This window comes from Strix aluco, chromosome 8 (assembly GCF_031877795.1).
Source record: "Strix aluco isolate bStrAlu1 chromosome 8, bStrAlu1.hap1, whole genome shotgun sequence".
Taxonomy (NCBI): domain Eukaryota; kingdom Metazoa; phylum Chordata; class Aves; order Strigiformes; family Strigidae; genus Strix; species Strix aluco.
In genome coordinates, this window is record NC_133938.1 from 6,395,392 (window position 1) to 6,411,335 (window position 15,944).

The 15,944-nt window shown below is 44.6% G+C and overlaps 2 protein-coding genes across 3 annotated transcripts in view; both read left to right on the top strand.

Annotated features, from left to right (window-relative positions):
- Window positions 1–15,944, top strand: part of YIPF1 (Yip1 domain family member 1) — a 370,444-nt gene that overhangs the window by 32,164 nt on the left and 322,336 nt on the right. The window lies entirely within an intron of this gene.
- The window catches only part of GLIS1 (GLIS family zinc finger 1), a 206,110-nt gene continuing 194,225 nt past the window's right edge, over window positions 4,060–15,944 (top strand). Inside the window, exon 1 of one of the 2 annotated variants that reach the window (XM_074833182.1) lies at window positions 4,060–4,411. In XM_074833182.1, the coding sequence (XP_074689283.1) occupies window positions 4,060–4,411 (352 nt within the window). The remainder of the gene's footprint in view (window positions 4,412–15,944) is intronic. The other variant, XM_074833183.1, reaches the window with a different exon arrangement.

A 15,944-nucleotide genomic window follows, 5' to 3' on the forward strand; every position in this document is an offset into this window, starting at 1 on the left:
TCATTAACAGAGGGAAGAGGCAACTGGGCTAGCTGTGGGTCATGCTATGACCCATGACCACAGCCCTTGGCAACCAGGAATGTTGAACAAGAAGGCTCATATGGAGAAATCTCCCCCCTATTCTACTAAAGGGAGAGTATTGCTGTTGTGGGGAGAGAGGCCAACCAGTGACTGGTTTTCACAAGGAGGGGAGACACCCATCTAGCTCATGGATGTAGTGACAACATTGGGTGAATCAGTATTTGCTGTACAGCTTGTGCATACAGCAAAGTCATGGTGACCCAGGGCATAAAACAGTCTTAGCAGCCATGATTACACTTGCTTGGCCTTTGTTCCAGAACCAAAACATATGAAGCATCTTCTGATTCAGCAGGGAGAGAAAGGGAACTGTTTAACTCTTTCATTAGTGTGGTGATTCAAGGGGCACTTGTTCCTCCCACATCTGTGGACTTGCCGGAGCAGCCAATCTGTTGCTTTGGAACAGCTCTAGGTGTCAAGTCTCTATCAGGCACAGGTAGGTCTGGAGGAGGATGTCCACCCACTGCCTCTTCTCTTGCTCAGGCCCAGGGATGGGCATCCCCAGCTGGATAGTCCCAGCAAAGACGGGGCAGCTGCCAAATGCCTCACTCAAAACTGAGGAAATAGTGGTGGGAGAGAAGGTTTGAGTCCATGGCACCTCATTTCCTACTGAAGGCATGTGGGTACCTGCAGCTTGAGTCTATGTACTATGCAGTCTACATCTCTGTGAGATGATCTGCCACAGAGAAATTTATTTCGCTGTGAAGGACCTTAACCCTACGCGCTGTTGAAGCTTGGAGCTGTGATGTGCTTCAGTCCGAAGGCTTCCTGGCTTCTTTTTCCCCCGCTCAGAGGGTGCCCAGAGCACGGAGGAGGCTCTGTGCCCCCTCCTGCCTGCGAGCTGCCCAGCCCATGGCTATTGCTAAGCCAGTGGCGGCACCTGCCGGTATTTTGGAGAATATGCTGGATAATGGTGATGGTGAGAAAAATAAATAGAAATAAATAGTGGTTCAGAGCAGGACACGCGTGGCCTGAGGTAGGGAATGCAGAATGATGTGGGTTGACAACGTCAGAGCAGCCGAGGTGCTGAAGCTGTCCTTTTCCCTGCTTGCTGTGGGGAGATCCCTAACCATGAAAGAAAATCCCTCTAGGAAGTTACACAGTATCTCCAAGACTGCCTGTTTTCTAGGAAGCCCCCTCTAGTTTAGATATTTGCGCAGTGTATAGCAATATAGCTGTAATAATTTGCACATGGTGAATCCATGTTCAGGATCCACCTAAACACTATTTTTTTCCCTGTGCTGGAAGCAGTGGGATTACCCTGGTTACACTGCGTTCTGGAATAATATTTCCCTCAGTAAATTTTACTGCCTCTTCACGTCACTGGGGTTTAGACTGTTACCACAGTGTATTTGTGTCTTAAATAATTACTGTTTCTGGTAGCACTGCCAGTTGCCTTTAGCATTTCCAAATCGAAGAGAAAGAGCGGCTGGGTCCTGAGGGCCCCACAGATGGATGGGACTGAGGAGTCGATGCAGGTTAGCAGAGGACTGAGAGGTGGTGTGTGGCTGTAGAGAAGAGTCTTGCAGAGGGATAATGTACGCTGAAAATTTTTACTTTGTTTTTATAAATCCCCAGGATATCACCATGAAAATTCAGTGTTTGTGCCAGCTAGCCGATATTTAGTTTTGTTTCCTATAGAGGTAAGGTGGGAATTTCTCCCTTTTTGTAGTGTCTTGCTCCCATTAATATATTCTGAGGACATTTACCAGTTTTCAGCCACGTGACAGAGCTATTAACTTCTGACAATTTAAGACAAGACGTGGCCTTACAGAAGAAAAAGACCCTATTACTGCCCTTGTTGAGGGGAAAGGCTGGCAAATTCCTTTGGACCTCAGGGCATCCACGCTGTGCAGGAAGAAGGAGAGGCACTGCAAATGAGACTTGTTAGTACTGCTGCTCCCAGAACTGCTTGTTCCATCTCAAGATCTCATGTGTTTTATGGAGAGTCGCCACCCTCCCACCAAATCCACAACATTCGCAGCATTTGCCAGGAAAAAGTCATGCCCTCCTGTCTTGACCATTCCTTTACTCTGCAGGGTGGTATATGTTAAGGCGTTGGATAAAGCTGTGAGCGAGGCACTCTGTGCAGCATCTGTGCTGCAAGAAGATGAAGATCTCTGTTGTCTAGCTGTGGGATGTTCCTCGGGGGGGGCATAGCAAGAGCCAGTTCAGTAGCTGTCCCTCCTCCTTGTGCTAAATCTCCCAAGCCTCTCTTTTAGGTTTGATGTGAACAGGCATGATTTCTAAGCAGATGTCTGTCTGGCTTACACCCGTGTAAATCAGGGGTGACTCAGAGTCACTCCTATTTCAGAGCTGTCCTGGTTTGTTACAGACCTGCTGTGCTGCACCTGTGCCGACGGCAGCATGCAGGGCAGCAGGGTGCAGACATCTCCGGGCCAGCAAAAAGCGGGCTGGTACAGCTTGCTGCTGGAAAGCTGCACATCGTAGCTCAGCCTGCGTTTGCTTGGAACCAGGCCCAAGCTAATAAACCCGGCTAGATTGCTTCCAGACCCGAGCTGGCCCAGGAGGAGCCAGCGCAAATGTCACTGCTCTGTGCTGCTTGCTCTGAGCGAGATTAATTGTCTCTGCTGCAGTGGGCCAGCTCCAGGCACCTGTAGGACAGGAACGACACACGGACACTGTACAGACGCTGAATGCACCTGAGCCTGTGTCAGCGAGGAGACGTCTTGGCCAGGTTGTACCCACCTCTGGCACATCTCCTCCCTGCCGGGCCCAGGCCCTCGGCAAGGCTCTTGCTCTCTCCCGCTGCTGCTCCTCCGTGACACGCTGCAGTTGCTGTGGCTTTCGCACAGAAGTTGTTTACAGGGCGCTGCCGGCTGTTCAGCGGCTGGGTGGTTTTGTGGGTGCCCCACGGTTGTGTGCCTGACGCAGAGGCAGCCGGGGGGCCTGGGGACGGGCAGAGGGGAAGGAGCCGGCCCTTCGGCGGCCGGGCGGTGTGAGGGAGAACGTGGGCCACTCCGGGGGCAAGTGGGCAAGTGCAGGGACCTCTCACCGCCGGGGCGGGCACCGGGAAGGTGCGGGCCCTCGCCCGGGGGGAGGTGCTGACCTTCTCCCGCCGCCCCGCGGCAAGCGCAGGGTCCCCGTCCCCCCTCCCCTTCTGCGGCGGGGCGAGGCCGTGTGAGGGGCGGCCGGACCCCGCTCCCCGCCGCGCCGCTGTCAAAGCCCCGAGGGGCGGCCCCGGCGGCACAGCCCTCCCCCTGCCCGCCCCGACTGGCCCGAGCGAAGGGCTGGCCCCGCCGCCGCGCCAGGGTAACGGCCCGGGCCGCCTTCCCTCTGGCAGCCGGCCCTGCGGCGGGGGAGCGGGGCTGAGCCCATGAGCCCGGCGCGGCGGCAGGACGGGGCGCGGCGGGAGCCGGCGGGCAGCGCGTGCCCCCGGGCGGCCCCTCCCAGGTAGGAGCGCGGGGGCGCGGCTGTCACCGCCGCGCTGAGGCGCTGCCCGCGCCCGGGCGGGCTCTCCCTCCTCTCCTCCTCCTCCTCCTCTTCTCCCTCCCTCACGTCTCGGCGCGTCGCCGGTGACCCAGGGGCCGGCCGTGAGCGCCCGGCGTTGGCAAACACCCCCGGCGGCGTCCGCCGTTGCCTGGGCGGCCGCTGTTTGGACGCCTCGGCTGCGAGGCACACCGGCCGTGTGCCGGGGCCCCCGCCGCTCCCGGCCGGCCTCGCCTTCCCGGGAGCGGTCACGAAAAAGCCCGGCGGCGTTGCCTAGAGAGGGAGGAAAGCCGACGCGCGGCGCCAGCCTCCCCCCGTCCCTCACGGGCGAACGTCCGCCGAGGTCTAAGCCCCAACCCGCCCCCCCCGTTTCTTCCCCCTCCGGCCGGTGTGCGTGAGGGAGCGAGCGGGGCTGGGGGCGCCTGGCGCTCCCCGCGGCGGGCTACGGGCGGCCGTTGACGGGGCTGACACCCCCCTGTGCCGCCCGGTGCAGGGGAGCGGCGAGGGCCCTGGCAGCCGCCGGACGCGGACATGCACTGTGAGCTCGCCGGGGGTCAGAAAGGCAGCGCCGGGCCGGCCCGCTTCGAGGTGACCGATAAATGCCAGGGAGCGGCTCTGAAGGAACTGCCGCGGGGGACTCGTCCCAGCACTGGTAAAGCTCTCTCGAATCCTCAGATGTCCTTTAAAGTAACTGTCGGCAACGGCGGTGACCGCACGGAGCCTCAGCAGAGCCCCCCTGAAATGTCAGCGCCTCTGCTAGATTTCATCCCCAAAAGACCCAGCATATTCGAGAGGATCCCAATTCTGCCGAGGGCGCAGGAGCTGCGATGCGCTAGAGGCTCTAAAGACTATTTCCAGCAGCAGAAACATCAAAGCGTGAAGGGTGAGTTTAAAAATGCATGAACTGAACGCTACCACCACCAAAAAAAATATTCATCAACCAAACAAAAATGTGTATCAAGCTCCCCCCCGCCCCCCCTTCTTTTTGGTCTTCAGGATGTTTTCTAACTTGTTTATTTAACTGCAAACTTTAAAACTTTTTTTTTTTTTTTTTTTCCTATGCACCTTGGAGGCGCAAGATAAACCAGACTGGTTTTTGCCAATGGGAAGCAGAGTGTTTTTCAGTATTCTTTAAGAAATCCTAAAATCAGCATCATCTTTATTTCTGAGCGGCTGCTGCTCGGTTTGGTCACTTCTCGGAGGCGGTTGTTTTGAGGATGGTGCTGAACACTGGGTTAGTCTGTCCTGTGCCTGAGCGTGCGTGTGGGGTGTTTGTTTGTGAATGTGCCTGACTGACAATAAACGCCTAGTTCTTATTCAGCAGTTTCACCACGGTTGCTTGGATTTATAGTTTGTATTTCAAGGAGGTGTTACAAATGCTGGATTCAGGCAGTGAATCCTCAGACTTGGGGTTCCTGGTGCCTGAAAGGCATGCCGTAAGGTCAGATTCTGCTAGTTAGCAACTACCCAGTTTTCATCTATCCATTGTTAAACAAGTGGCACTGAGGTTAGGTTAGGAATCACCGACTAAAATCTGTTGGTTACCCTTTTGAGCTAGAACTTGTTAACTGAGCTGGAATTTGTTAATCAAAACTTAGTTTTAAAATAATCCCTCTAAGGTATCACTGGGTGGGATCAGAGGGAATTCAAGTATTCCTTTATGCTACAAAGCCACTTGCATCTAAGTTTATTAATATTACAGCAATGTTTTCTGTAATGTTAAAAAGGTACTTCCCTTTTTATCTTCTCAGTCCTTTCCCATTCTCTATTTTAGAGATGTACATGCTGTTTTCTTGTTGGTGTGAGACAGTTCCCACTAGGATTTTTCAGTGCATCCCTTTCTGTCCATTCTTCTGAAAAATGAAAGTAGACTGCTTGCCCTTGGACTAGTAACATTTTCTTTTGTGAGCTTGTTACCTAGGGTGATGGCACCTCTCATTGCCATGAAGTTATGTTAATGAACACCTCAATCTGTGCTAGGTCTGTCCTGCAAACTGTAGGATGTTTGTTCATCACCAGTGAATACAGACAGAGTGGAGCAGCAGGTTATAAATTACCTTTTTTATTTTTCTGTTTGTTAATGCTGCAATTCTTCTCTCCTGATTTAAAAAAAAAAAGGTTGTTAATGTTTGGCAAGAATGAAATGAAGGTCTGTTACACAGAACTGGGTTTGGAGGGGGGAGAAGGAAGATTCACGAGGTGTGAAGGGACAGCTAAAGCTCTTAAACCACTGTGCTGCTGCGGCTGCTGCCTGTAGAAGGGACTCATGAGATGTTCAAGGTCTCCTGTGGTCCCACGAGTGAGGTTGGTGCCACTTGACTAGGGTTCGTACCAGCTTAAAATCCTACCTGTGCATTGCCCTGCCCAAGCAGACTGTTGATGCACTTTCCTTTTTTTTTTTTTCTTCCTTTTTCCCTTTGGGGTACTTAGTCCTCTTTTCATGCATATTCCTCTTGTGACTACTGCAGAGGGCAGGGGTGTAGGGAGGGAAAGCAGAAAAGTGTCATTTCCATCTACTTGGGACTTTTGTAGTAGATGTAGGTGGGCCTGGGAGAAGGTTTCTAATTCAACTTTCCTGACTAATAAATTTCCCCTTTTCACCACTGGGAAAAAAATTGTGTTTTAAGTTTTGTTGCTGTTTTTTGTTTAATGTATTTTCTGTCCAGGGTGTTACCTTGTGGTTGCTTCAGCAGATGGGTGACTTGAGTCATGGGAGTAAGTAGGAGGTATCCATGGGCAGGATAGGGTTCATTTACTGAGTGTGGTGATTTGATGGGTAATGTTGGATTTTTCCAAAGACGGCAGAACTGGATTTTTTGTTGTGTGGTGTTTTTGTTTGGTTGTTTTTTTTTTTTTTTTTTTTTCCTGTGAAAATATTTTCAGGAGAAGTTAGGGAAGGTAAAATTTTGGGCGAGTCTGATTTAAAAAGTGCGGGCTGTGCTGCACCTTCTGACCTCTGACAGTGTCAGCAAGTGCCTCAATGTCCACTCGGGCATTTTGGAGTTCTCCCACCGAATACTGCGAGCTGCCAGCCCCTGCTCAGCACCCTGTGCTTCTGAGTCAGTTCCACAGAACTAACAGAAGTCACTTAATTGCTCACTGTGATCTAACTGTAAAATCAGAGCTCTGTGTATCTAAAGTGAGCTACGCTGCAGGCGGGAGAGTCACTGATCTTTCAAGGAGCGGTGTAAACTATCTCTCAACAACCCTGGTTCTCTCAGGAAGATAGAGAAAAGGACCAGGGATGGCTGTATGTGGATGTGATACAACAAGATACAGATAAAAAGTGGGAATGAGGGAAATACTCGGATTTACCCAGTAAAAGGTTTTGGGAAGGAAACTGATGACAGCTTGATTTCAGATCATCGTGCTGTGCGTCTCCTGCTCTCCAGCCCCAGAGTACCGTGTACCCAGTAATTCCCTCTGCAATCTGGGTTAGATTACAGAGTGTGCCTCCTGGTTTTGGTTTATCCACAGTTGAAAACTGCAAGTAGGGAGGGTAAAAGACCCTCTTTAACAAGAGCAAAATCAATTTTTATAGTTGCCTGTAAAAAATATTCTTTTTTCTAAACATGCCTTTACTTTTCTTTGGATTTTTTTTCAAAAAAGAATGAATCAAAATGATACTCTACCCTACTAATAAAAAGGGCAACTTTGAAGTAATCACAATGGGGAAGAAGCATCCTGCTGTTGTAATGTCTCTGTGGTGTTACTCCACTGCTTCACAGTGTTTAAGTTATGATCCTGCAAAATGCTTCCGTGCCTGAGCAAGTCGTTTTACATGAACAGCCAAACAAAAATTTGAGGGGTGGTGGTGAGGATTACTTCTGGGAATCAGATCATTTGGGTCTAAACTTTGCAGGATGGAGCTGTTGGTTGTGTACCAAAAACGCCAGTATTTTGGAATTGTGCTTCATGTTTTGTTCTGTTTGAGAGCAGTTTAAAATAAACACCCAGTTTTCACCCAGCCTCCTCCTTCTGGTATGATTGGCTGTGGTATACACCACGCTTTTCTTGATCATTGATTCCCCTGTGTGTCACAAGGCAGAGTATTTGCACCCAGACAGTGCGTCTTGGAGGCATTTGTGGTCTGCTCGACATAAGAGTAACTGTACCATAAGGTATGAAGTCCATTTTACAGTATTTTCCTGGGATTCTGTGGCTTTGGTTCTGTTTCATTGAATTTTGTGCTAAGGTCTTACCATTTTGAAACTAACACAGGGCAAAATATTGTTGTCAACAGGAAAGAAACTTTTGGGAAAGAAAGCTTTTTAGTGGTGACAAAAGAGTAATCTATAAAGATGTCAAATATCTAATTTTTTTTTTAATGACATTGATTATGGTTGTTACCAGGAAACACTTTTCCTTTTCATTCTTTTCCAGGTTCATTCGGTGTACCTAATTCATGACTCAGTAGAAATGACGAGATTTATCCTGTTAGTTGTGCCACTGGGAAATGATCCAAATGGCCCAGACCTTTGCAGTAACCACTTCAGATATTAACTTACAGTGGGCAAAACAATAAGCTGTTCGGGTTGCAGTAGTTGGATGTTTCCTTGTCGAGAGTATTTTTTATTCAGACAAGGATAAAGTGGGGTGTTTTGGTTTTTTGGTTGTCTTTTTTTTTTTTAGCTGTAGCTGCTTTCGGCAAACATACAATCGATGTATTAAAATGTATTCATTTTCTTCTGCTGTTGAGAAGGAGGGTTAAATCTTGCCATTTCTACCCCCTGGGACTCTTCCCTTGGTTAACAGGACAGTCCTTGGATAAGTAACAGCTTATACTATTGGGAACTTAAGCAAAAGCATATGTTTTGGTTATATGACTTATTAGGTGCATTGGCTGGTCTTGGGCCTGATTCTGCCATTTTCTTTCATACACTGTCTGTGTTCACCTGAATTATCCCACTGGAGCAAATGGAACTGCGTAGAGCTGATAAATATTATATGGGCTGATAAGGAGACAAGGAATGGCCTCACTGGTATGGTGATCTCTAAACTCTCTCAATTTTACATAGAGCTGTAGGAATAAATTTTTCTCCTTCTCACTGTAGCTCCCTTGCTTGCTGCATTTGAACTCTCCACTACAAAAAGGAATGGAAAGGTTTATTTTAACAGAACTGGTAGTTACAGAACTCTTTATTTCATGGTCTGGGTTGTTTTTTTTTTTTCTCATTTTCCCTTTTTTTTTCTAAGGGGATAAAGGAGAAGAAACTGCAGATTGGAGAATGTGTGCATAAAGTAATTTGGGATAAATTGTGACTGTCCCCCTCCTCTCTTAAACTGGCTAAAATGCTTACTTATCTTGAATAGGAAAAGAACTTTCAGTTACTTGCTGCTGAAGGAAGTTGTTCTAATGATTTGTGTTGCAAAATCAGAGTCACTGAATTGAAGACGACCCTTTCATGATTTAGTTTAAAAGAGGTTTAATTGTAGCTAGTAATTAAATTCTTTATTATTTAGGGATTGGTAGTAGAGAATATTTAGTAAATACAAACCAGAAGATCTAACGATCAACCTGTCATATAAAGGCATTCAATACTTGTAAGAGCAAAAAAAACCCTTTCTGCTTCAGGAAAAAAATACAACTATTGGAAAAACTGAAGAGAATAATATTGTATCTATCTTCATATTATGTAGAATTATATGGAGTAACAAATAATGTCAGATTACAGGAAATAAGTCTGATCTGTGGAAGAGATTTTTTAACTTCTTGAGTTTTAATTGAAGGAATAGAAGTAAAAAATAAGAAATTACTCATTTTATCTTTAAGATGTTACATTAACACATGGAATGAAAATGGAGATTATTATATACTCTGCTAAATGGGATGAGAGGGAAAATATAGTTTCCTTTCTTCTTTTATAATAAGAAAAAGTTTAAAATCTACACATTACTGTGTTCCTGTCAGTAGTCTCATCAGCTACAAATACTTTGGATTTAGCATATTCTAAATTATGTATTCAGCTATATCTGAATGATTATTGGTATGTTCAACCCTGTATACACATAAAATGTTAAAGTGTATGCTGAGGATTTTTAGTAGATTTGAGATTATATTCTAGAAGTGCTTCAAGATTCTAGTCAGCAAAACTGCTAAATGTAAAGTGAGTGTCTTCTGGGAGACGGTACTTCATTGCAACAAAGTGTTTTGGTGGGTTTTTTTCAACTTTCAGTGAGGGAAGATGCTTGTTATGTTGAATAGGAGGAACAAAATTTTACTCTAAACGGTTAGTATCAGTAGGAGTCTTGCCACTAACTTTAGCTGGGTCAGTATTTTAATCCTAATATTAGAGAAGTTCTTTATCCTGTGTACAGGGAAAAGCTTGTAGAACAAATAACAAGCTTGTATTAAATCCATCTGTAAGCTAGGAAGTGGAATAATGTATGGACTATGAAGAGAAATTTGTAGTACTGTGAATATAATTTCCATGTTCAGTACCATGATTACCGTTATTCTAGAAACGTGAACCTCTGCTGTTTAGTGATTTTAGAACCGTTGAAGATGTCGATGGCAGGGTAATTGGAGAGGGAATATAGATGTAAACTGCTCCATTTTGCACTCCAGGTTTCCATCATTATACGTCAACAGGCTTGAACAAGGCATGCAATCTAGTAATCACTTCACAGTGCATGAAACTGCTTTTAATAGACTGTTGGTTTTGTTTGCTTTTTTTCCCTTGGTTGTTTCCCAGCACACTGATGTAACTCAAAGAATACAGGGTTCCAAAGCAAGGGCAGCGCTCACTAACTGTGGTACGGTGTAATCTTGCCCTACAAATGTGCAAACAATAGCAAAAGTATGTGTTTCTGAATATGGCACAGCTGTTATCTTCTCCTGAGAGCAGGGAGCGTTACAATGACATAGACAGGACGACCAGTTAAAACCACTCATGCCGTTTTATTGCGTTTAAATGGGGCATGTAAAAAGAGCAAGGGCCGGTTCTTCCATTCAGATAAGTATCAGTTCAGGCTACTGCAGTACTACCTTTCTGCACAGGCTTTGAAGAATAGAGGCAAAGAATTCCCCCTCTTCCTTCCCCTCCTGTTACATTTCTGGCACCCGGTATGTGAAATCTCAGGTGGAACCTGGAACTTTCGGTTCTCAGAATCTGCGCTTCACTAGTAACCTGGAACAAGGACTACTTTTTTTTTTTTTTTTTTTTTTTTTATGGTCTTTAGTTTGGATATTTTAAATGATTGTTAATGATTAAGATTATTTGTAGGAAGGGGACTACTTGAAGAACAGATGAGACATTGCCAGAGCTGCAATACGCAATACATCCAAATTCTATGTTTTAGGTTATTTTAAGGTTTTGAGCATTTAGGAATTACAAGGTTGATCTCGGTCAAATCATCACAAAGTACTTGAACAGCAGTTGTTTTGCTTTAAATCTTATAATTATGTCTGACTTTTCAGTCATTATGTCTGAATGTATGTGTGATTATTTTGCATAGTGGATTGGTAAGGAGCACTGTAATTGAATCTACCCGATCAAATTTATTCTAAGGGTTAAATGAATGCAAAACGTCTTAAACTGCCCTTAATTCTGGCATTTACATGTGTGAGAAGAGGGCTTTGTGAGAGCTATAGTTGTCAGTTGTTTTAGAATCAGAGGAAAGCAAATACATTCTTAGGTGTTTTTTTGCATATTTAGCCAGAGGGAAAAATGACACTAAGGCGACATCATCAAATACTGTAAAACTAACTTTTTAATACAGATCTCCATTGTTGTTTTAAGTGCTTAAGGGGTTGGCAGTTTGGTTTATTTTGGAACTTGCTGAACTATATGAAGTGTGTCTCCAGGGGCCTGGTATTTTAATACCTAGTAGAAGGTTGTATAACTGTAGATGATGTATTTTGCCTGCCTTCTAATGCTGTAAATAAATTTACACATGCTGCCTTGGGAGAGCGTGTCTGAGGTGTAAATCAAAGGCTAATATAAGAGGAAAAAACCAATTAAGTGATACCTTGTGACCAATTAGGGTTTTTTTATCAATTTATGTATAATCAAGATATGTAAGAGCAATAGTATGTATAAAAAGGTTAACAAGAGGCTCTTCCCAAGAAGAAGTAGAGGGTCTAGGATTATTTAAAATAAGTGCTGCGGTCTGCTGCTTTTTCACAATTTGCTGTGGTTAAGTCGCTTAAATACTGAAGTCAACAATCCCCTAGGCAAAGAAAGATAATATAATTTTAAGCATATTGTAAAAATTGAAATTTGATAGCTTCCACTGTATAATCCTATCTAAGTCTTTGTTGTAATAAAAGGAAAATACAGATACATGTGTCAGTTTTGGAACATAATCTTTTTTTGAGTTTCAAGAATGATAAATGTGCTTCAAACAAGCGATACAACAGTTTATTAATATGAATGTTTTGCTAAATACTACATGCTTAACGCAATCCCCATTCCTTTATAATAAGTTTAAATATTAATTCTTTGGAATGCTAGATGCCTAAAGCTAGATAGAAATGCTGTGCAGTTTCAGATATCTAGGAGTGGGCTTGTGAAACAGGATATTTAACTGGGAGAGATGAGTAGCACATTTCGGAGTTATTAGGGCAGAACAACAATGCAAGAGGATGACTTTGAAAAAAAAAAGCTACAAAATTGTTTTCTGTGCATGAGGCTTAAATACCTCAGAGATATTTATTTGAAATACAAGAGTAGATTTCCTATGTATGTAGGTTCTAGATTGCATTTTTTCATTATTATTTTGTTTAAATTCTTTTTAGCCGCCTGCCCCTCTCTAAAGCAGCTGGCTTTGATTTAACCTGAATCCTTCACTGGGAGCAAATGATCAGTCACTTACAATGACTGTATGTTGTGCTCTTTGATGGAACATCTCCATAGTGGCAGGCGCTCAAGAGAGAAGACCAAATAGGACAGGAAGCAGCATTTTGCATTCAGAAGGACTCATTTCACCCCAAAACAGTTCTGGCTTATTGTTCCTTATGTAAATCCTGCCTACTTCCCAACCCCCATCTGTGCTGGACAGAGAAGAGAGAGTTAAAGTGAGAGAGAAGAGAGAGTTAAAGTGAGAACAGATAAAAGAGAAAATTTCTGTTTTATTTCCCAGTATTTTCTGGGAAAATCCCAGAAAGGATTTAGCATGGGGTTTCATAACTCCTGCTTTGCCCTGCTGCTCCTGCTGAAATTGCAGGGAGTTGTAGCGTTTACTTCAGGAGGGGGCCGGTATTGAATGTTTTTTAAAATCCCATCTGTGCTCTTTTGAGGCACAGAAGAGAAGATCCAAGTGTTAAACTCTCTCTCATAGAGAAAACTGTCGAAGCAGAAGCAGCCCAGTAGCTCGGATGCCAAGGTCAGTCAGCAGAGCATGTTCACCTTTATTTTTTCTTCCTGTGCAGGACCTTGAATGGGTCTGAAGCTGGTGTGATCTTCCATTGTACATGAAAGAAGCAAAAATGGTGAAGGCAGAGAGAAATGACACAAGGATTGTGCCAGCAGCTGACATGTCCAAGTATATAAACGTTTGAGATGAAAAGAGTTAGGGTACTTGGACTCTATTCTAGGTTGTACCACTTACTTGTATCATTTTGGGGCAAGACTCTGTATTATTCCTGATATTTCTACTGCAAGAGTGTAATGGAGTATGGTGTGGAGAAAGATAAGCCAGTTTTGGAGCCAGAAACAGTGGAGTTGTTTCGGCACACCATCAGGGCCAGCTTAATTTTCTATGCTGAGGGACAGAGTTTGTTAGTTCAGGTGCAGCGTTCAGGTGATGTGGCTGCGCTGTGTTTGACATCCGATCTGGTGGTGTTGCAGGGTGCTGCACTGCCACAGATGGCTCTATCAGCCTGCGGTGGCACTGGCTTGAGCGTGGCCGCACCCCCGTGGACCAGATTTCTCTCTTTGCTATGTGAAGAACATGGTGCTTGCCCTTGGTGGTAAGTCTCCTCGAGTGTGAGTGGTGAAAAGTGAAAATACATATTTGTTATCTTTGGGAGAGTAAGGTTTTTAATGGAACATTTTAGTCGGGCTTCTTACTGCTTGGCATCTGGTTTATGCTGCCAGTTGCAGAATTGTTGCTGAGGAACAAATTTGCTCATTTATTTTAGTGCTTGACACACTGAGGTGAGGGAAAGGAAGCTGCATTAAGGGACCTGTGTTGGAAATAGCCAATAATAAGTACCTGTTGGGAAGAAGATCTTTCTCCCTGGTTTGCTGGAGGAAGCAACTTCGGGCTTGCCCTTGCCTTCCAGCAGATGGAAAAGTCTCTCACGGCTGTTGTTCTTGAGGCAGAAATCACCTGATGGATTGTATGCCTCCTGGGCTTGAGGTGCAGGTAGCCACTACAAGGTTCCTGAGATCCTCATCACTCCGGCAGGATAGATTTTGCACGCAGCTAAGACTGTCTTCCAGGAGTTGAAGAAGAAAAAGCAACACTAAATTCCTCCTTTCTGGATATCTGATTGTTGTAATGTTCAGTTTCCTTGAAGTCGTCAGAGCTGGTTTATGTTCAACTGAAACTGAGCTGGCCTGATTCCATTATCCCTCGCTGTGGTGCAAATCTGAAGTGACGCCATTTTAAAACTGGGAGTGGAGAAAAAGGAGACAGACTTGAGCCCTGGAAGGCTAATGCATAGAAGTTTGTCCTGTAAGTATGGACTGAGTTCACTTGGCAAAAGAAAAAGATGTCTCACGTTTTTAATCTGAACAGTTTTGGTTCTTATTTTTCCTCTTGCCAACTCACCACAAGTTGTCTTATATTCTTTTTCTTTGAGTTCTTAAGCTATTCGATAAGGTTTGCTGACTTGTCATATTTTTGTGGGGATAAGCTATAGACCTTGTGTGTGAATGGTTCTCTTTTCAAAACAAAGATCCCCATGCATTTCAGCATCTCTCTGATTTGAATGGGTATGCAGGAAATTTAAGGGGATGTTTACCCCTAGAGCCCACTTGCTCTTTCCATGCCCTTGAGTCTCAATAACTTATTCTTTCTACTCTCTTAGCCTCCTGGCCTCTGTCTTTTACTTTGTGCAACTTTGCTGTTGGCTTATTTTTAAATATATGTAAAGGCTTGTAACTTACTTGAATTGTGGGCTAAATATGTGGAAGTATAGCAACCGGGTGTAAATAGCTTTTGGTCTGTTGAATGTGTAAATATTCAAAATCTGTCGGGGTGATTTGGCTAGCTTTGATTTGAAACGTTATTCATACGAGATCTCCTTTCTCTTACTGCATCTTGTCAGAAGCTGTTAGGCAGAGATTACTGGCATGAATACTCGGACTGCTTTGTCAAAATTCACTTTTATGCCTATTTGCTTATAAGTGTGCCACTTCCACAAATACTTTTACAAGCACGTATGTTTTGCAAGATTAGTCATAGAAGGGAACCAAAATCTAGAAAGCTAGGGGAAACCGTTGGAATGACTAATCATCAGTAGTGTTTTGAGCCCGAATGTATGATGGCATTGGCTACAAGTACAGTTTATTTGGCAAGTTTGAGTGAAAACACTGGTGTTCCGTAGAGGCTTGCTGCTTCAGTGGTACCCAGGTTAAGTTTCTCGAAATGGGACTAACCTGCTTGGGGAACTTTCCTTGCTAAGGGTTAGTGTTAATGCTAACAATAGAGTTTTTATTAGCTGCTGGAGAAGTTGCTGGGAGACTTGAAAATTAAGAACAGTAAACATTAGAGGTGATAAAGATGTTTTATGCATAGGGTAGATGTTTTGGCAGCAAGCAGTCACTCTGAAGTGACAGGGAGGCAGTTTCAGTGCCTAGATAATGAGACTTAAGAGGCAACTTGGTGAAAAATAGCCTTATAACCAAATAGCATTTAGGTAAAAATCAATTATGATACTAACTACCACTAGAGAAAACAATCTGAAAGACTGGGTACAGCTTCCAGAGTGAAAGCTCCCGACTACAGCATTTGCTAGTTCGATGAGCAACCCAACTTAGAATAAGCTAGATATGAGAAGGACCTTCTAAACATGGAATCCACCAATTTATAGACCAGAGTTATAATTTGTGTGAATGGTGCCCACACATCCTTCAGAGGCACCAGTCTTGTTCTGCTGATATGGAAGAAAATCTCCTGTTGCATCCTTTCTGAAGTCTGTAGGTTTTCCCTGTTGGTACTAAGTACTTTGTGAAATGCACCTGATATTCAGCACCTTCTACATTGGTTTTATTCTTCCACAGGGATTATGTGGGCTCAACACTAGGAAAGATATTAACTAGGAGTATAGTTAGCTTTTGACATATGGTGCGCAAGCAGGCTATGAGTTGTTTGTCACTGAAGTTTTTAAAGACAGGCTGGATGGAAATCCTGCTGTGGGATGTAACTCTTTGGGCCTGACCCTCTTTCCTGGGACACTTTTAATTCCCACACTCAACTGCTTAGGTGCTATAAAGAGTTACAAGAGGTCCTTCAAACTGTAATAC